Below are 22500 nucleotides of genomic sequence, written 5' to 3' on the forward strand. Positions count from 1 at the left end.
CATGGCAGGTGAGAAAAATAAAAGTGAGCTATTCGAGACTGAACAGTATTTTATACGTTTGCATTTTGATAATCTTTGTTTTGTTCTTTAAAAACCCTTTTACTTTACAGTGTTTTATGAATGTGACGTACGTGTTGGGGATCGTCTAGTAACGGAAACATGAACAGCCACGTTTTGTTGACCGGCTCCGCACCAGTACCAGCCCGAGTCTCTCATCTCCAGCCGCTGTAAGGTCACTGTGAACACGCTGTTCTTATCATCATGGATGTGGACATTTTTACCACTGAATGTGCCTTCAGAGTCCGTCAGCAGGCAGGAGTTCCAGTTTCCACTGCGACACCACCGCTTCTCACTCGATCTGCATGTCATACAGGGAATTGTACATTTAGTAGGGTTGTTCCGATATTGATACTAGTATTAGAAATACTCACCGATACTGCAAAAATACTGGCTTCAGTATCGGAGAGGATTTAAAACCATAAACTGATCTGTCTTTTTAAATGAAACAGGTGCAAACAAGCTCCACTTACCACTGCAAACCCAGAGTCAGTTCTTTACTGCTTAGAATGCTATTTTTTTAGTTTAGTGTTTGATTTGTGTTTGCTGTATGTAATTGTTCATGTTTTATAAATGGTTGATGATGTGCAGTATGTCCTTGTAACAGACTTAAGTAAAGGTGTTATCTTGCATTTCTTCATGTTGAAAGATCATTTAATTTCTATTATTTGTGGGGGACTTTTATTTTGAAAAGAAATCCGTTTTTCAGAGCAGGAAATAAATGAGAGAGCAGAAGGTAAAGTGGACGTTTCATAACAGTTTAACTAGAGCTCGTACTGAAAAGGACTGTTTACAAGTTTAATCAGCAACCCCCCCGAAAAGGCATTAAGGTTTGTTTCATCATATATTGTTAGTGAGAAATACATATTTTGTGAAGATATCTAAGAATGCTGATGTATGTTTTTGTATTGGTTTGCTCAGCTCTTACGGTGATTTCAAGAGTAAGGAGTGTAAATAAAGCAACTTGAAACATCAGTAAAGTTTCGGCCATCATTCGGATGGGGTCTGCTACAGTAAGAGCTTCACCTTCGCTGATTAAGATCCTCGCGGCAGCCGCAGGCGGACGGATATAACGCAACGACGGAAAGGGCATTGCAGTGAGTTATAATCAGCATAGAGCGTGATGGTCTACGGAGCCGTAAAAGGGTACGAGTTCAATATGGAAATGGATGAAGATGACCGAGAATCTGAGAGGCCGCTCCAAATGGAAAATGAAGGTAATATGGAAACAGATATAAAAGGAGCAATTGAACAAAAAGACAAAAATACATCAGAAGAACAGTGTCATGTACAAGAGAGCACAGAACTCCCTCGACGTTCAGAACGTCCTCATATACCTACAGAGAAAATGCTTGCTTATCAAAAAGAGGAATGTAGAAAGAAAGAAAAAAAATTAACTACATTGTATGAACAATGGAAGTTAGATGCTCGTAAAGCAAGGCAGGATTTAAAAACGGACATATCTGACAAGCAGCTTGCAGATATCGCTGATTCACTTGAGGATAAAAGGAATGGTATCATGAAAATCTTCATTGATATAAGGGAATTTATTACTCCTGCTGCTGACTTAAGACGTAAAATCGATGCATGTGATGCTGTGACCAATGACATTGTCAAAATAGTGTTAGAAAGAATATCAAATGTAGATGATGAGTACGATGCAGAAAGAGAAAGGGGGCGTCTAAGTGAACTTTTAGCACACAATTACGCTCGCTCTATATTTGGTTCCAGTGCTTCACTAATGAGTGTCAACAGCCATTCTGGATCCTCTCGTACAGCAAGAAAACGAGCAGACGCTGCAGCAGAGCTGGCTGCAAAGGAGGCTGAATACAAGATGATGCAAGCAGAAAGGCAACAAAAGGAAAAATTAAGAAATATAGAAGAGCAATTCAAAAAAGAGTTAGAAACTCAAAGGTTTGAACTGGAATGTTTGCAAGTAGAAAAGGATATAGAGGTTGCTCGTGCCAGAGTAAAATCCTATGATGAAGAAATAAAGGAGGAAACAAGAAATCAGTCAATAAAAAGTGAAAAGCAGGGGCCGAGAAATGAAAGGCAGCTTCAGGAATCTTATGTTCTTCAGTCAGCATCGCTCAGTGAAGTGTCTCACCTTGCTCAAGCAGTTCAGGACAGCATAGCCATAAACAGGTTACCCCTACCTGAGCCTACAGTGTTCAACGGAGACCCAATACAGTTTGTGGAATGGAAGTCATCATTTATGTCATTAATAGGTAAAAGGGGCATTTCAGCAGCTGACAAGCTTTATTATTTGAAAAAGTATGTGAGTGGCTCAGCGCATAGGTATCTTGAGGGCACCTTTTATCGAAATGATGAAGAAGCGTACAAAGACGCTTGGGACAAGCTTAATAAAAGGTACGGCCAGCCCTTTGTTATACAAAGAGCGTTTAGAGAAAAGCTGTCTAAGTGGCCTAAAATACAGTCCAAAGACGCAGAAGGTTTGAGAACATTTTCAGACTTTTTAAATGCATGTTTGCAAGCCATACCACATGTAAAAGGTCTGGAAATATTAAATGACTGTGAAGAAAACCAGAAGCTGGTGCAAAAACTACCTGACTGGGTAGCTTCCAGATGGAACCGTCAGGTCACAAAAACCCTTATGGATGACAAAGAGTTTCCAAGTTTCCATGACTTTGTCAATTTCATGACAACAGAAGCAGAAATTATGTGTAATCCCATCACTTCTTTACATGCTCTTCATTCATGTGAGTCACCTTATGAGAGAAGAATGTCAAAGGAAACTAAAAGAAGTAAAGCAATTGTTTTTAAGACACAAACAAGTGTAAACAATGACACACAATCAACAGTCAAAGGAAAGTTTACAGTGACCAAAACACAGTGTATGTTGTGTCAGGATGACAGTCATCAACTTCATAAGTGTCTGAAATTCATGGAGAAGTCTCTGAAAGACAGAAGAGCCTATGTGAAAGATAACAAACTCTGCTACGGGTGTTTAACATCGTCCCACCATGCTAAGGAGTGTCGTCGTCGACACACATGTGATGTATGCAAGTTACGACATCCCACATGTCTTCACGATTACAATTATGACAAGGACGGAATCAGAGAACGACCATTGCCCATGGTAAGCAATGTGCATGCAACTGAAAGTGAAACTACTAATGCCATGTCACTTAATATCACAAGAGAAAGTCAGTCAGTCATTACATCGATGATCGTACCAGTATGGGTGTCTTCAGTTAAAAATCCATCCAACGAACAGCTTGTGTATGCATTGCTAGATACACAGAGTGACACTACATTTATTGATGAAGACATTAGTAATACACTGCAAGTAGAGAGTCACCCAGTGAAACTCAAACTAACCACCATGATGGGAGACAATGAGATTATTAGAAGCAATCGAGTAACGGATCTTCAAGTGAGAGGGTACAGTTCCTCAGTACATATCAGTCTTCCTCCTGTATACACAAAGGAGTGTATTCCAGCTAATTATGATCACATACCAACACAGAAAACGGCAATGAACTGGAGTCACTTGAAAGGAATTGCTGACGAAATGGCACCTCTACTCAATTGTGAAGTAGGCTTACTACTTGGCTATAACTGCCCTAGAGTGCTAGCTCCAAGACAAGTAATACTAGGTAAAAATGAGGAACCATATGCCATTTTAACAGATTTAGGGTGGAGTATTGTGGGCTGCTCCATACCAAGTATCAATGAATCAACAGGGTTCAGTCTTTGTCAAAGGATAGCTACAAAGGAGATACCAGCTATGACACCTGGGGATGCAGTCCGTATACTTGAATCAGACTTTAAGGACATCACAGTAAATGACAAGACAGTCTCTCAAGAGGACATCATGTTCCTAGACAAACTTAAAGTAGGAATAAAGAAAAATTATCTAGGACATTATGAAATGCCTCTTCCATTTAAGCAACGACCATCCTTGCCGGACAACAGAGAACTTGCATCGATCAGACTCCAACATCTGAACAAGAAGTTTTCCAAAAATGAGAAATACAAAACAGACTACTTCACTTACATGAATGACATTATTGACAGAGGTGATGCAGAAGTGGTAAATGATGAGGGAACCAGTGGTGAAAAATGGTACATACCTCACCATGGGATCTACCACCCAAAAAAGCCAGATAAGCTACGGGTTGTATTCGATTGCTCTGCAAAATTCAAAGGTACAAGTCTCAATGAACATTTACTATCAGGACCAGACATGATAAACAACCTCACGGGAGTCCTTGTAAGGTTCAGAAGGCATCCTATTGCAGTGATATGTGACATTGAAAAAATGTTTCACCAATTTCACGTTCAGGAAAAGGATCGTGATTATCTGCGCTTCTTATGGTGGAAAGATGGAGACACAAATTCAGTTCTTCAAGATTACAGAATGAAAGTGCATTTATTTGGTGCAGTCTCTTCGCCCGGTTGTGCAAACTATGGGCTAAGATATTTAGCCAATGAGTACAGCCAGTCACACGCATTAGGCGCTCAGTTCATCACAAGGGATTTTTATGTTGATGATGGAGTTACAAGTGCAGAAACAGTAGAAAAGGCTATACAGTTGACAAAGAAAGCACGGGAGCTGTGTGCAAAGGGTGGTCTTCGACTTCACAAGTTCGTATCAAATGACAACACAGTTTTGCAAAGCATACCAGAATCAGAACGTGCTGTAAACTTTGAAACGAAAGATCTCACCTTCAATGAAATGCCACTCGAAAGAGCTCTGGGAATTCACTGGAACATACAGAGTGATAGTTTCAAATTCCATGTTCCATTAAAGGGTCAGCCTACAACACGTCGTGGCATATTATCCACTGTTGCCTCCATATTTGATCCTTTGGGATTTGTAGCTCCATTTGTTCTCAATGGCAAGAGAATCCTACAGGAAATGTGTCGCCAAGGAACTGGCTGGGATGATACACTTTACCCTGCACTCAAGCCACGGTGGGAGAGATGGCAAAATGACCTTGTCAATCTAGAAAATGTGAACATACCACGATGTTATGTACCTGCTGATTTCGGAAAAGTAGTGAAAACAGAAATGCATCATTTCTCAGATGCGAGTACCTGTGGTTACGGTCAATGTTCTTATCTGAGGATGATAAATGAGGATGATGAAATTCATTGCTCTTTTCTTATTGGCAAAGCCCGGGTTTCTCCTTTAAAGATTATCACAATACCCAGGTTAGAGCTAACTGCAGCTGTAGTATCAGTCAGTATGAGCAATATACTCAGAGAACAGCTTAACCTCATTGATGTCGACGAATTCTTTTGGACTGACTCAAAGGTAGTTTTGGGTTACATTAATAACGATGCCCGTCGTTTCCACACATTTGTAGCCAATAGAGTCCAAAAAATACGTCAAAGTACAACACCCAATCAATGGCTGTATGTACCAACAGATGAAAACCCAGCAGACAACGCTTCAAGAGGGAGAACAATCAATGAGCTGCTTTCATCTAATTGGTTCTCTGGGCCCTCATTTTTGTGGGAAAAGGAAATAACAACCACAAATGTTGTGCCAGACCTCCCATTCGGAGATCCAGAGGTAAAGAAAATTCAGACATTACACACAAAGACCATGGAAAATAAAGATCTTGTAGACCGATTGTCCAAGTTCTCATCTTGGTCTAAGACTATCAAAGCTGTTGCACGCCTTCTGAGATGGATTAAGAAAGATAAAACCAATTCAACAGCATCCGTAAGTGAACAAGAAGATGCTAAATGCTTGATTCTAAAAGGAGTACAAAGGCAAGTGTATCAGAAAGAGACTGAAGTGTTGAGTCAAGGAAAAAGACTTCCAAGTCACAGTAAACTTCATCATCTGGATGCCTTTATAGACAAAGATGGTATAATCAAGGTGGGAGGCAGATTAGATCACTCATCATATACTCACGCATTCAAGCATCCATGGATCCTGCCAAAGGAACACCATGTTACAAAGTTGATTATTGCACACTGCCATGAATGTGTAAAGCATCAAGGCAAGGGTTTCACAATCAATAATATCAGATCATGCGGCTATTGGATACCTGGAATAAACAGAGTGGTCACATCTTACATTCTCAACTGTGTGACTTGCAGAAGGATGAGAAGATCTGCTGAAGGCCAGAGGATGAGTGATCTCCCCTCAGAACGTGTAGAGCCTTCGCCGCCTTTTATGTATTGTGGCATGGACTGCTTTGGTCCATTCATGACTAAAGAAGGGAGAAAACATCACAAGAGGTACGGTCTGCTTCTAACATGCTTGTGTTCAAGAGCTATTCATATTGAAATGTTAGAAGACATGTCGACAGATGCATTTATTAACAGTCTGAGATGCTTTATTGCAATTCGAGGCACAGTAAGGCAAATAAAATGTGACCAAGGTACCAATTTCATAGGCGCATAGAATGAATTGAATTCAGCATTGCAAGAACTCGATCCAGAACGCCTCACAACTTTTCTTGCAAACAAACAATGTGACTTTGTTTTGAATGCTCCTCATTCCAGTCATGCAGGGGGTGTATGGGAGCGTCAAATCAAAACTGTCCGGAGCGTTCTTAATGCTACCATCACCCTTTCAGCAGGCAGGCTTAATGATGCCTCATTGCGCACTGTATTTTATGAAGCCATGGCAGTAGTCAATAGTCGCCCTCTTACGATTGACAATCTGAATGACCCCAAGAGCTTAGAACCACTCACACCCAATCATCTGATAACCATGAAGCCCACCACAGCATTGCCTCCACCAGGAAAGTTCATTAGAGAGGATATGTATACAAAAAAGAGATGGAGACGTGTGCAGTACCTTACTGAACAGTTTTGGAGCAGATGGAAAAAAGAGTATCTACACAATATCATTGCAAGGCAACGCTGGCATGCTCCAAAAAGGAACCTTCAAATTGGTGATGTGGTCATGGATATAGAAGAAACATTGCCTAGGAGTGAATGGAGACTAGGGAGGATTATAGAGACTGTTCTGAGCCCGGATGGACTTGTAAGAAAAGCCAAAGTAGCACTTGGCGACAAGAGATTAAACAAGAAAGGAGAAAGAATGCATAAAATCTCAATAGTAGATAGACCCGCTCAAAAGTTGGTCTTGTTGTTGGAAGCAGAGTGAATGCATTTTCAATGGGACTTTATTGCACTTTATACACTTCCAAAGAGGGTTATAATTGGAAATTAGTTATGTTTGAGGAACATTGATAATTTGGTGGGAGTGTAACAGACTTAAGTAAAGGTGTTATCTTGCATTTCTTCATGTTGAAAGATCATTTAATTTCTATTATTTGTGGGGGACTTTTATTTTGAAAAGAAATCCGTTTTTCAGAGCAGGAAATAAATGAGAGAGCAGAAGGTAAAGCGGACGTTTCATAACAGTTTAACTAGAGCTCGTACTGAAAAGGACTGTTTACAAGTTTAATCAGCAACCCCCCCGAAAAGGCATAAGGTTTGTTTCATCATATATTGTTAGTGAGAAATACATATTTTGTGAAGATATCTAAGAATGCTGATGTATGTTTTTGTATTGGTTTGCTCAGCTCTTACGGTGATTTCAAGAGTAAGGAGTGTAAATAAAGCAACTTGAAACATCAGTAAAGTTTCGGCCATCATTCGGATGGGGTCTGCTACAGTCCTTACCTGAGGTTTTTACTATAGAGACACTGAACACTGACGCTTTTGCCTTCTTCTGCGCTCACCATACCGTTCACCACTGACATACCTGCAGAACAACAATAATAAACACACAGGAAAGTACCCCATTATCCCAAAAAGTTATCTTATTTTAGATGATAAATTAAGGGTATACTATTATAAAAATAACTTTACATCTTTTTTCCCCCACATGCACTGTGCATCTGATTTATGCATGTGTGTGGCACATGCATAAATCTCAGAAATAATCACAATGAAGGATTTTTAATGGTCTTAAATAGACTTTGTTATCCTTTAATCAAAATGTAACTTCCTAATGCGTTTTGTTTTTTCGATATTTAAGTGGTAAAAATATGACCAGAGGCCTCATGTTTCAACGCTGCGTACGCACAAAAACTTTGCGTATGTCAGGTATCCTGTTTGGATTTACTAACGATGAAATGAACGTAAGAATGTGCGTTGTTCCGAGTCAACTTCATGGCTGTCGTTTGTGCATTTCTTGTGTGTGTTTTTTTTATTTCCATTGGCGACTCCTAGAGGCAATTATGTTAAACTGCACACTACAAAGTATCTTTGAGCCGTGCAATGGCAGCTGTACGGGAAGGGATCATCCGCATGTCTAGCAGGTATCTATACCATGCTGCTGACCAGCCAAACATTAAAGCGCAACTTGCAGCAATCGACGGTTTTCCCAATGTAATCGGAGCGATCGAATGCACGCACATTACTATAAAGGCGCCATCTGAAGATGAATTTGCATATGTGAATCAGAAACATTTCCATTCAATAAATGTGCAAATAATATGTGATGCTCAAATGCGCTTAACATAATACAAGAACTTATTAATGACTCCTACTTGTCTTCCTCGTGATAAAGAGTAGGCAAAATCTGATATGTAATGGGGAAAAAAGACAAAATGGAGTTCATCAGACGCTGGATACGAACCCGGTTCATGAATGATAGTGTCAAAACATGTTGCCATGTGCTTTACGAGCTACGCCACTCGCGCTGCTGATGTCTGCTCGACTATCACTCAACTAGCTCATTCTAACAAGGTGTCCAACGAGACCCCACTGTGTTCCCTGCATCAGCTAAACTCTCCCACTCTATTTTTTTTTTCCTTTTGTTTATAATTCCAGAGGACAAACTTGCAAATAACACCGATTTTCTCTGGTCTACCTCTGATAGGAGCACCTCCAATTCACATTTTGTTTCTCTTCTTGCTTGCTTTTTTGCCAAAGTAGAGTCATTACCATATCTATACGGGGAAGGAGGCAGGGAGAGGTTTCCGCTCATGCACATGCGCTCAGTTTCACGTTAAGCCGGATGTACAAAGAGTATATGCGTGGGATTATGCGTACGCAGTGTTTCATACATCTGAATTTTTTACTGCGTACTCACATTTACAGCTTTGTCCGTATGCAATGTTTTAGTATGAACTCAACGCAAGTCTTCGTACATGAGGCCCCAGGGGTTGCTGAATTCACATGAAATAATTGTCAGCTATTATTATAATGGGAGATTTTAGAAATCAGTAAAGAAATGATAAAGAAAATCAGTAGAAATCTCTAGCAATTATAGCCTTTAAAATCATTTTAGACTCGTGTAATAATAACGATATTTATTTTCCTAATGCTAAAGTCATACTTGTAATGATTTGAAGTAGTGTAGGGGATTACATAGCCTATTTTATTGTATTATTTTGTACAATAAAACAAATGTCTATTTTATGTTTGTTAGTTTTAAAAGTACACTTTGAAAATCAAAACATGAAACACAAACAACATAAAAAAACTCTCAATATTCTAAAATACACTGTCTAAAATTCTCAATAACGCATATGTACAGAAAGGGTTAAATCACATTCTCTACTCGAGCTTTACCTCCCCCAAACATGTTTGAACACTGTGACTGAGAGCTGCTATGTTGCGTTTAGATGTTCGTTTTTTTTTTTTTTTAATCAGCTCTTCAATTAAATTTTATTTATTTATTAATGTTTTTAAATAAGCAAATAGAATATGTGCGGTTCAGCTTTTGCGCTAAAAGACTGAATAGAACATGGACGTGTAAAGTCATCTTTCAGCCTAAAGGTGAAATGAACAAAGCGACATTCCAAGATGGCTGCGCCCTAGGTCTAAAATCTATAGTAAAACACACTGTTTTCTGCTGAATGGTTACAATAATCGAGTTTGTTTAATATATTTTCATTAAAGTGTAATCTAGTGTACAAAATAAGGTAAACTTGACTGAGCGCTTCATTTCCCCTTTAAGGTGCTTGCATAAATAGTTATATACTTGCCATTTGGGGGTGTTAAATTAGATCCCCACCAATAATAAAAGCAAATCTACACCATTGCTTTAGGCCAGTGGTCACCCAACTTGTTACCGGAGGGCCGGTGTCCTGCAGATTTTAGCTCCAACCCTAATCAAACACACCTGAACAAGCTAATCAAGGTCTTACTAGGTATACTTGAAGCATTCAGGCAGGTGTGTTGAGGCAAGTTGGAGCTAAACCCTGCAAGCACACCAGCCCTCCAGGACTGAGATTGGTGACCCCTGCTTTAGGTGATCAATTATTTCATGCAAGTTAAGACCAAGACTTTTATGTCAGTATGTTGATGTATCTCCAACTGAAATTTTAGATTAAGTTGGGGGCGGGGCTTTCTTATTGCGCATCATTACCTCATAGCAAACTGACATCAGAGAAGAACCGCCATTACAAACGCAGAAGCAAATGGTCAGACTTTGACAACAGATTACCAAAACAAACTTTTTTTTTTAAGTGAACTTACACAGAATAATTGTTAACCTAAAGAATAACACTAGCAAAATAAACATTGTGAATTTAGATTCCACCCAGACTTTAACTTACCTTGAACGACGCTGATATAAAGCGAGGCGGTGCTGTCTGACACCCACATCCCACCAAGCTCCACACCGCACCAGTACCAGCCCGAATCATCCTCCGTCAGGTTGCGCATGTTCACAGTAAACACATGCTGTGTCGGGTCGTCGGCGATCGTCACCTTCCTGTTCCCATTCGGGGCAGATTCAGGATCATCTGTGCGGGCCAAACTGGAGCAGAACTCCCTCATGCGGCCGCTGCACCAGTACTTCACATTGCTGATGTACTGCGGGTTATAGTGGCATGGGACAGTGACGGATCCACCCTCCAGTACAGCTACATCTCCGATTGTAGTCACTGTGCTGTGGGACCCTGAAAAGAGACAAAGATGAACATCAGTTCAGATTGAATGATTTTCAAAGTAGTTGCGTCACTGATGTTTTCACACTGCATGACTATCTGGGGTAGCTTTCCGTCACTGCTGTGTAAGCTGGATCAGCAACAGGGGGTTAATGTTATTCAATTCAATTCAGCTTTATTTGTATAGCGCTTTTACAATGTAGATTGTGTCAAAGCAGCTACACATAAATGGTCATAGTAACTGGATCAGGGTAGTTCAGTTTTTAGTGTTTAAGTTCAGTTTAGTTTAGCTCAGTTCAGTGTGGTTTAAAATCATTACTGAGAATCCAAACACTGAAGAGCAAATTCATCGATGCAAAGCTCTACAGGTCCTGAACCATAAAAGCCAGAGTCGACAGCGGAGAGGGACATGACTTTACAACAGGAAGAATCACCAACAACTTTGCCCAACTATGTCTAACAACAACACACAAGAAATTACACAAAAACAATGTGAGGTCATGGTGTATATCTTTTGTTTCAAGAAAGAAGCCTTCAGTGGGGTAGAAAATGTACTTGGTTTGCTCACCTAGCTTTTGAAGGGAATTAACCATTTCTCATCAACCTTTTTGTTTTTCAACCCAGTTGTGGTATTGCTCAGATGACACATCAAACAGACACTGGTTCTGTTGCCAAATTTACACTATTTCTTTCTTAATTTCTTGGGTCTAAATAGACCAAACAGAAGAACTTCTCCTCCAACCTCCTGCTGGCCTGCAGATACCCATACTAGAGGATGCTGCTCTCTCGTTGGCTGTAGGCAATCATCAGCGTTATTTTCAGTCAGAACACATTCACATGGCATGATTTGAATCACTGACAGCTCCAGATATTTAGCATGCCAAATATCTATCTGCAATATTCTCAGATGGCGTCTTTGATTATTGTAATTGTTACTTGAACGAGCACTGATTTGCCTGTGATTTCAGGTATTTGTCTGTGATTTCTCAAATCCTGTCGAAAAGTCAAATATGGGGCTAAAATCATGCAGTCTGAACTCGGCAGTAGGTGTTGGGGTATGATTCTCGCTTGGGGTGCAATAAGTCCCAGATTCAAATCCCGGACGGGCCCCCAATTATCTTACGGTTAATACTTAAATAAAACTTGTGATTTTAAGCAAGCGTAACAAACAATGGCCAAATTTCTCCAAGTGAATTAATTATTAACAAAGTATTCAGCAAAACAATCCAAAATGACAAGAGATTGGGAGCTCAACAACATGTTTAAAAGAAATAACCAAACAAACCTGAAGGAGGTTGGGACTACTAACTCCAAACTGATGTAATAAATAAATAAATACAAAGGAGAACAGAACAGAGCCGTCAATGACTTGTTGGTGTTGAAGAAATGAGCACGAGAGATTCGCTTTCTTCTGTTTTAAAGCCTCACATCACCAAATCAACCAATAGAAAACAGAAAACGTAAAATCCACCTTAATTGTAATGTGAGATTGGAGCGGGAATGGATCCTTTTCACACGTGTAATGGTCATCATAATTTCATATTCTTAAATGTTTTTAATATTCTGATTTTTAAAAAACAACTTATGAAGATTGATTATTATATCATCTTTGCATCAAATAACAAAACACGAATTGTGGCTTATCAGAGGTGTTTTTAATGCAATGTCTATGGAGGCAGCACAGTAAATTTGAAATTATTTGACATTATTCTCGTGCTTTTATGCGTTCTTGTTCATGCTTTTATCAGCAGCAGGGTGGATTACTGTAATGGACTCCTCACTGACCTTCGCAAAAACACAGTCAGATAGTTGCAGCTCATCCAGAACGCTGCGACCAGGATTCGGACCAGAACCAGGAAATCAGAGCACATCACACCCATCCTCAGGTCTCTACACTGGCTCCCAGTAAAATTCAGAATAAATTTTAAAGTATTATCACTTGTCTATAAATCCCTAAATGGCCTAGGACCTCAATACATTACAGATATGCTCACTGAATACAAACCCAACAGATCACTCAGATCTTTAGGATCATATAAACTAGAAGTTCCAAAAGTTCAGTCAAAGCAGGGTGAATCTGTCTTCAGCTACAAACAGCACCCGCTACTGCTGGAATCAGCTTCCAGAAATGATCAGATGTGCTCCAACATTAGCCACATTCAAATCAAGACTGAATACATCTGTTTAGCTGTGTCTTTACTGAATGAGCACTACATCCGACAGATAGCGCTAGTATGTCTTTCTTTTCTTTTTCATTCCTATAAAACTTGTTTTAACACATTTTAATCAGTTATTAATCATTTTAATAGATTTTTGATTTTCTTGTTTCTTTTATTCTTAATGTGTAAAGCACTTGGAATTGCCATTGTGCACGATATGAGTTTGCCCGGCCCCTTGCCATAGTTTAAATTAAGGTGTTGAATAAATCATTTTTACAAATATTATTAGTGATATAAGTTTTAGATTATGATTAGGGTGTATTGGAGGGTTACACAATGATCAGGGTTACTAATATATATATATATATATATATATATATATATATATATATATATATATATATATATATATATATATATATATATATATATATATATATTAGTAAATCTGATCATTGTGTAACCCTCCAATATTATTCATATATATATATATATATATATATATATATATATATATATATATATATATATATATATATGGAGGGTATATATATATATATATATATATATATATATATATATATATATGTATTTTTTTTTTTTTACTTGATAATTAAGTTAATAATTTCATTTAAATTAAACTTAACCAATATTAAAAATGTACAATAACAAAACATTAAAGTATCACCAATTTAAAACAAATAAGGGAAAAAAAAACCTGGGTTATTTCTAACCTAATTGGGTAAAATATATACAAACCCAAACGTTGCTCCTACAATGTGAAAAAAAAAAATACTGGTTGCCTTAAATTTAAGCTGAATCTAATTAAGTTTATGAATCAATTAAACATATAAAAATTAAGTTAGAACATGATTAACTTAGTCAACAGCGTGTGTTTTTAGTTAATTGTAACTTATTAAACTAAGTGATCATATAATTTTTACAGTGTATTAATTGAATAAAAAAATGGGTTTGGCTGCAGTTACACCCAGAAGTGGATTGAAATAACCTGCCATTTTTGTACTTGCATTTTTGTACTTAAAATAAAACCAGCAATAGTTAATCACTGATATTGAACAAACATGAACACAAGATGACTGCCAAAAAAAAGGCATTGGTTTAGTTTAACATTCAACTTAAAAGCAGATGTTTTCTGATTTCTGCTTTACTCGTATACCAACACAAAACTAAAAAACGTTAAATGTCACAAAATTACATTTTATCATGATTATAATAGTAGACTTTTTTTTGCCAAAATTCAGTTGTTTTGCTTTCATAATCATTATATTCCAGATAGACCGCAAAAAATTGCATAAACTCCCCACTATGACTGCATAAAATGGCTGATAGGCCTGTTTTGCATTGTCCAATTATTTATTTTCCTTTTGTCCTGCAATTTCTTCCAAAAAAAGCATAAAAAATATACAAAAACTAAACCATTTGGAAAACTAAAAGCACGCATTTGGAAAAATGTTATTGGACAACAAACCAACTGGAAGAACAACAAAACAACTGGAGGAATTTAGTACACAAAGTTTCCATTAAATAAAAACTGACTCAGAATTATTTGACATTGAGTTTTAAAACTGCAAACATTACAATATACCATTAAGAAGAGAGGAATCTTTACTTGTTGCCTAAACTGCTATAAAATTGTATTCCTGAATGTTTTGAACCACCCGTCGATAAAACAGCTTCATGATAAAAGGGCGTTTTACCATCCGTATTTAGCCAAAGGAATAATAAAATCTCACCTGGCAGTCCACCAAGAACAAGAGCGGTCAGAAGCAGCGGAAGACTCATTGTTGAGGTCGAGCTGATAAAGCATGGAGTCCCTCGCTCCTGCAGACAGCTGTTTGTGAAGGAATATTTCAGTTCACTCTCACTTCCGTCTGCTTAAACTATGTCCAGATGTGGGAGTTTGATTTAACCATTTGAACTCCACACTGGGAATGTGTTCAGCGCAGTGCTATTGAGGCAAAGGATTGTAAAAAGTTAACAAAATGAATAAGGAATCTTTTTGGACACTCTGAGGACTGCAAAAAAAAAAAAAAAGTTATTTCTTCATTCTAACACTCTGGTGTGCCTGGTTTCATTTAATATTAAATGAAATCAAACAATGGTTTTTCTAGTGTGCATCTTGTTTCATTTAGTTATAGTAAATAGGCTGTTTTTCAATGATTTCACCAGAGATTTTTAAGCAATTACACTGATTACAAAACATGTAGGATTGCACACAACTCATTCATGTTGTCCCAACACAAATAGATTACGTTAGCATAGCAAATTTAAGTGGATTGAAGAAAAAAAAAAATCCAAAAAAATCTACAGAATTGTGCTGTTTCAGCTTAAATAAGTAGTTTGAACAAGCAGCAATAATCTCTTTTTGTGTGTATTTAGAACATAAAAATATTTAAAGTAGATGTTACCAGGGTATACACATGAATCCGAGAATAAATTAAACTCCTTTTTAGGACCCTTTCTATAGCTACATTTTAAAACCTTATCGCCACTTTCAACCAGTAACATTAACAACATTACGGTATATTTTTCAATACTGATAGTAAGCAGGGCTTAACATTAACACCCGCCGACCCGCCAAATTCGGGTAGATTTAAACTACGACGGGTTAGACCAGGGGTATCCAAACTCGGTTCTGGAGGGCCGGTGTTCTGCATATTTTAGTTCCAACCTCAATTAAACACACCTGAACCAGCTAATCAGGCTCTTTCTAGGTATACTAGACTTCCAGGCAGGAGTGCTGGAGGAAGTTGGAGCTAAACTATGCAGGACACCGGCCCTCCAGGACCGAGTTTGGACACCCCTGGGTTAGACAGTCACTCCCATTATAGCCACTTTGGCTGGTTAACCACAATTTAAAAATAATTTTTTCTTAAAAGCAGAGTTTTACTATAAGAATGACCCAATATGCGTGCAAATGTGATCTTAGAATCGTAAAACAGCATGACTAACAAAAAAAATTGCATTCGCTCGAGCAATTGAAAGCAGATGAATACCGAATGAGAGGATAATCACTGTATTAAAGCTGTTTAAAGCGCGTGCGCGCTCTTGTCTCCTTGCTTGAAGCCATAGGCTTGAAGCAACTGTGCCTGGAACGCAACTGTGATTTCAAAATAGTCAGACAAAAAAAGTTATGCAAATGCACCCACAGTCTTGCTGCTTTCAAGAGCTCCAAATAAGTATTTTTGTAAGCAGCACCGGCTGCTTTCACTTTGAACAGATTATTAATGGGCCTTAACCGTGTGATCATGCTTTCATTATCACACAGTATGTTTCTCACCTGCTTTTCTTTTGCTTCTGGTTATTTTTGTTAACTTGGTATAATTATCTTTTTTTTTTTTTTTACAGCAACATTGCTTTAATATGAGATTAACTCTCCATTTATGTGTAGTTAACTGGTGATCTGAGAGACCGTTAGTAAGGACAGGTTACTTTTTGATACATGACTATAATTATTTTTAAAAGTCAATTGTTTTTCTTTTTTTCTTTTTTCTTTTTTTTAAGAAATAATTTGTTAAATAAAAAGAGCATGCAGAGCGGCTTCCGGGTCCGAGTGCTCTATTCAGCTGAATGGGGAGACTAATGAAATGGTAATAATAAACGTTTAAAAAGTGATTTAATACTTTCAAAAGTCACGATCGCAGTATATATGCCTATGCCTAATATCTAATGGCCAGAATGGGATTAATTTTTTATGAATTGTTCAAATGTTGGTATTTGTTATGCAGCAAGCCCAGAGATTGTTGTGTACACTATGACTTTATGTAAAATTAATGTGTGATAGGAATAAAAAGTGATCATAAACGAATGATTTCTTCACTCAAATGAATGGCGGCTTGGACCCGGAAACAATATTACATACATCACAAACACATCACCACTTAACAAGTGGATACAGCTATATTTAGCTTGTTTTGACACGTTTAAAATTTGTGGCTAAGAAATAATAATAGTTTGGAGTGGTTAGTGATAAATTTGGTAAATCCTTAATTTTGAGTTCTGAAAAATGTGAAATAAAAACGAATTGCGGTATAACACTATAACACCATGATCCATGCTCTTACACGACACACAAAATGTGAAATGAATGAGAAGGCATGCGGACAAAACAAAATCTAAATCAAGTAATTTTTAACATGTCAGTCATATTTATGCATAAAAATATTTTCACAACAACAAAATTGTGGCTAGTGAAAATCCAGAGTGGCCAGTAATGTTGGAAAACTACTAGCCACTGTAGCCGGTGATCAAAAAAAGTAAATTTTAAGCCCTGATTGAAAGAATATTGCCAGCACTCTTCAACCTGTATGCAGAAGCAGCCATAAGAAAAGCAGTACCAGAAGACATCGAAAGGGGAGTGAAAATTGGCAGCAGGAACATAAACAACCTTAGATATGCTGACGACACCACCCTACTGGCCAAAAGCAGAGAAGATCTGGAGCGACTCATCCTGAAAGAGCAAGAAGAAAGTGAGAAGGTGGGGTTGCACCTGAACAAGAAAACGAAGATGATGACGACCTGAGCATGAAAGATGCAACAAAAGATGCACAATGATGAAATCGAGACAGTACGGGACTATATATTCCTTAGTTCCAAGAGTGACTGAAATGGAGACACAACACCTTAGTTACTGAAATGAAGACACAACACCAGAAATCAAGAGACAGTTAACCTTTGGAGGGAATGCAATGGTGAGCATGAATGCTATCTGGAAAAGACGTCAGATGAGACTGATTCCTAAAAGAGACCAGTGACAGACGAGTCCAGCACTGATACCACTGATACCGTGGGCCAGCCTGAACACCTGCCAGTGACCTACTCACACTTGCAGCTTCACCAAGATGGACACCCAGCGTTCACCAGCCTCCGGCACCTAGACTGCAGCTCAGCACAAAAAGTTTGGCCAAAAAGAGAAATGGCCGTGCCCAAGTGAGCCTGATTTCTTTCAAGTTTTTTTTTTCCCTTTACTTTTGTCAAGTTTGTTTCTCGTTGCTGCACACCGATGGATTTGCTCTTCAGTGTTTGGACATTCAGCAGTGAATAATAAACCACACTGAACTGAACGAAACTAAACTTCAACTCTGGACTGGACTGAAACAGTTTCAATTTACTAGAACTTCTATGTTAAGCTGCTATGACACAATCTACATTGTAAATGTCCTATAGAAATAATTAAAGATGAATTAAAAGTAAGGTTATCAGCACTGCAACTAAAGCTAGGCTAGTCAACGCAACTGTCTTCCCCATGGCAATCTATGGCTTCGAGACCTGGATGATCAAGAAGAAAGATCGACGCCTTCGAGTTGTGGTGCTGGAGGAGACTGTTGTGCATCACATGGACAGCTAGAATCATCAACAAAGACGTCCTAGGGTGCATCAAGCGAAAGGACTGATCCTATTTTGGCCATGCGTAGATATTAACTCGAAAAGACAGTCATGCAGGGAATGGAAAGGACACCCAAGGACTCGCTGGCTCGATACGGTCAAATCAAATATGAGAAAATACTGCACTGATCTTGATATTTCATAGCCAACTGCTATTTTTTTTTTTTTTATTGGACAATTCCATTTTTGATTTAAAAAACAATAATAAAAAAAAAGATCTGTTTATGTGAAATTATGCTCAGGGTTCAACGCGGAGTTCCAAGCCAGTAGTTCAGATTTTTACTTGCCCTGACAAAATTTTCATTAGCCCCACAAAAAAAAAAAAAAAGAGAAGTTAATAGAGTTAATAACAGCCACATATTTTAAATGTGTCAAAAGCCAAACACTTCAAATTTATAAATAAAAGCGAAAATATACACTTTAATTTTGACACCCACAGACATAGTCACTATATATATATATATATATATATATATATATATATATATATATATATATATATATATATATATATATATATATATATATATATATATATATATATATATATATTAGAGGCCAGACTTTAGGCTTGTTTGAGATGGGCAAAATCTGCGATCACCGGTGATCACCGCAGGATGCATGCCGGTTAGAAATGCGTCCGCCTTGCCTTCGCCTTGCTCTGATGTCACGCTAGCGTGCGTCAAAATACTCTCGCGAAGCGGGTACCTCGGATTAAGCAGTCGGCAGCAGTTGATCTCAAAAGACTGCGTTACCAAAAGCATGATGGGAAACGACTGGCTGACGACACAGCTTAATGCTAATTGGATGAGACTGACACATTACACTTTATTATCTTGTTTAACTAAGGTTTATACCTGGATTTGTTGAATACCTTTTTAGTATTTTCGTTGATAATTAAAAAAGTCATTAAGAGCATTACATATGGTTTTTTATTTATTTGGTGTTGTCATTTTCACTTTTTGTATGTTTATGTGAATTTTGTATTGTAATTTTTATGCAGCATTATTCCATTAAAGTCAATCCAATATATACATATATTCAGACATACAAAGGTAATCAGACTGTTTTGTCATTATGCCTCATCTTTGTGTGGTTTCATATGAGAAGTGAAAGGGGTGTAGTAAACAAGACACACACACACACACACACACACACACACACACACACACACACACACACACACACACACACACACACACACACACACACACACACACACACACACACACACACACACACACACACACACACACACACACACACACACACACACACCTGTATGTGAAGTCAAAAGTCATGTTTAATAGACCAAGAACATTTTCACAGTATTTACAGTCTAATAGTTTTTATTCTGGATAAAGTCTTGGGCTATTTTATTTCAGTCTGGCTGGAGTAAAAGCAGCTTATATAAGCCTAATAAGCATGTCAATATAATAAACCCCCTAAGAATTTCTTCATGTCAAACAAACATTTGTCATGACTTGTCACTCAAAAGCATCTTGCTATAGCTACTTCATTTATAATGTAGCCAAATAAGGTTTCTTGAAAGTTTTCTTGCTGTATAAGCGGTTTATTTTGTTATTCTTTTAAAGTTTGTTGAACATACAGAATTATATATTAAGTACACCCTTTTAGTTAATGAGCTGTTCATCTTCTGTAATTCTGACCATCTTTTTGTAAAAACAGTGATATTTCTATTGCATCCAATCCCACATTAAAAATACTAATGTATACTGTAGAGTTTTTGAACCATGTTATAAAATTGCCAATTTAAATTTTATAGTTGCTATGGTATCACAACAACTATAAACATAACCCAATACTGAAAAAACATGTTCAAAAATGCAATAATTACTATAAATCACCATAGTATTTTTTCACGAGGTCATTCGTCTGCGATAAAAAAAAGCCGAACGAGATCTCTGCCACTGGTGACGTTTCTAGGTGGCTAAACAGCGAGATTCAGCAAGTGTCCGACTTCTAATGTAATTTGAGCCCTCCTCATACTGCACACGCCTGCTCTCGTTAACAATGCAGTCAAGGCGAGGCGCACTTCAAACGAGCCTTTTCTCATTCATAGCCTCAGTTGTAGTTTCAGTTGTCAAGTTTTGTAAAAAAAAATAATAAAATCTATTTATTGAAAGAACCTATTTGAAAAAAAAATAAAATAAAAACATTGGCCAGAATTATGCAATATAGCTTAAATTATAGAGAGAAATAACAGATGAAGCGAAACTGCAATGAGATCATAAAGCAGATTAATGTTGATCTTTCTTTTGAGGTGTCAGTGCAGAAATGCACAAAATAGGCCTAACAAATTACATTACATTAATTACATAAATTACATTTCACAAAGGCCAAACAAGCTGCGCTAACTGGGCAAACGAGACCAGTTCCGAAATGAATGTCTAGGTGTGCAAAGCACCTTAAGTGTATTTGCACACAATTGACAATCGATCGAGCCAGTAACTATCCTGTCTACTGTCCCGAGCGCCTCGCACACTGGCCCTGGGCCATCAGGCAGTCCTTATTGTCGAGCCTTAATTCTACATAAAACATACCTGCATCTAAACTAAAACACTATTCATATACATATTAAAAAAAGGTAATTCTCTTCCAGCAGGTGGCGCCTTTGCAGCAAACAAACCAGCGTGATGTAAAATCTAGCAGGATTTTTATTGATTTCATAAAGTACACAGCACCCAATTTTCACGGATTAAATTTAGCCAAACTTTAGAATACATTGCATTATCAAAAATGATACACAATTTATTAGCTTGCAAAATAGCATTTAAGACTTTTATAATACTTTTTGAGAGCCTTAATTTTTTTAAATTGATTTAAAAATTTATATTTTTTGAAACTCCGAGGACACCCTGGTAAAATTTAGTAAAACACAATTCGTTTCACCAAAATGTGTTTTCAAGGCATTTATTTTGTTTCCATAACTCTCAGTAAGTTTTACAAAAGTAGAAAAATTAAGGATGAAGACAGGAACTCAAAGCTGACAATTCTATCAAAGCATATACATTAACATTGAGAGAAGCGCAGGCTGTTGTGTTTGTAGTTGATCTGTTCTTGAGCTGAAGCGTTTGGTCTTCATTTCTGTGGAAAAACAAACATGATTGATTAAAGGTGTTTGCAAACTTCCAGAGCAGTTAATCTGGAGTTACATATGAAATCTACAGAGAGTTGACATGTAGGGATGATTTTTAGATAAAACTATGGTAAAAGACATACTTCTGCAATTAAATTTTATAGTCACCAAATATGCATAATTATTTCAAAACCAATATTTATGATGTCATACGTTTCATTTAAATAATATGCATATAAATATACTTCATACACACGCACATTTAAATATATTTTATATAACATACGCACTTATGAATATATTTTATATAACATTTTACAACATTATCAAATTATTTAAAATCAAGCTGTAAATTACATAGATTTATGCTTCAGAGAAAAATTGTATCACATTAACATCATATTAATTCATGTAATTGTACACGCACCAGCTGTAGGGACCGCAGAGCAGAGAGTCTCATTCAGCCCACAAAATTGACCACCACTAGATGGAGAACAGTGTGAGCAAAAAGGAAATCAGCGAACGCTCTTTCAGGAGAGACCGTGAGGAAATCTCCTTTATTCTGAGGGTTGATCTGGATGCGAAGACACACTGAAGAAAAAAAAAAGACATTAATTAGCAACATGTTTAATTATACCCTATAACTGCACCATGACATGCTCAGACAACCCAAACCTGTAGAGTTAAAGGAAAAATTCTAGATAAATACATACCAATTCCACCAGAGTAATAGTTACTGTGGGACACAAACAATTTATGTTCTAATAACGTTTTTGTAATTTTTTTTACTTTCAAAAGTAAGTTGTTTTATATACAAAAAAAAAAAATGCTGCGTTAATAAATCCCTTTATATAAGGACTAGATTTACTTTATAAAATGTATTTTCAGTCCCTCCATGGAAGTCCCCTTATTTGCATTTGATGTAAAAAAAAAAAAA

General features: G+C 37.3%; 2 protein-coding genes and 1 long non-coding RNA gene across 9 annotated transcripts in view; 1 reads left to right on the forward strand and 2 right to left on the reverse strand.

Moving 5' to 3' along the window:
- The window catches only part of pigr (polymeric immunoglobulin receptor), a 31455-nt gene extending 16538 nt beyond the window's left edge, over positions 1–14917 (reverse strand). For 5 of the 7 annotated variants that reach the window (XM_005163603.6, XM_073919819.1, XM_073919813.1 and 2 more), the window contains exons 1-4: positions 14812–14917; positions 10566–10910; positions 7678–7759; positions 132–358 (exon numbers count right to left, since the gene is read on the reverse strand). In XM_005163603.6, coding sequence (XP_005163660.2) covers positions 132–358; positions 7678–7759; positions 10566–10910; positions 14812–14860 — 703 coding nt within the window. In that variant the 5' untranslated portion in view covers positions 14861–14917. 7 annotated transcript variants of the gene reach the window in all.
- Positions 813–2112, forward strand: LOC141378982 (uncharacterized). Its single transcript, XR_012394841.1, has 2 exons — positions 813–887; positions 979–2112. It is a non-coding gene; the product is annotated as an uncharacterized lncRNA (long non-coding RNA).
- Positions 14918–21381: 6464 nt separating the features above from the next.
- The window catches only part of dad1 (defender against cell death 1), a 4616-nt gene continuing 3497 nt past the window's right edge, over positions 21382–22500 (reverse strand). Inside the window, 2 exon segments of the mRNA NM_001100439.1 lie at positions 21382–21571; positions 21991–22154. Of these exon segments, the coding sequence (NP_001093909.1) occupies positions 22024–22154 (131 nt within the window). The 3' untranslated portion in view covers positions 21382–21571; positions 21991–22023.

Source organism: Danio rerio, chromosome 2 (genome assembly GCF_049306965.1).
Source record: "Danio rerio strain Tuebingen ecotype United States chromosome 2, GRCz12tu, whole genome shotgun sequence".
Lineage (NCBI taxonomy): Eukaryota > Metazoa > Chordata > Actinopteri > Cypriniformes > Danionidae > Danio > Danio rerio.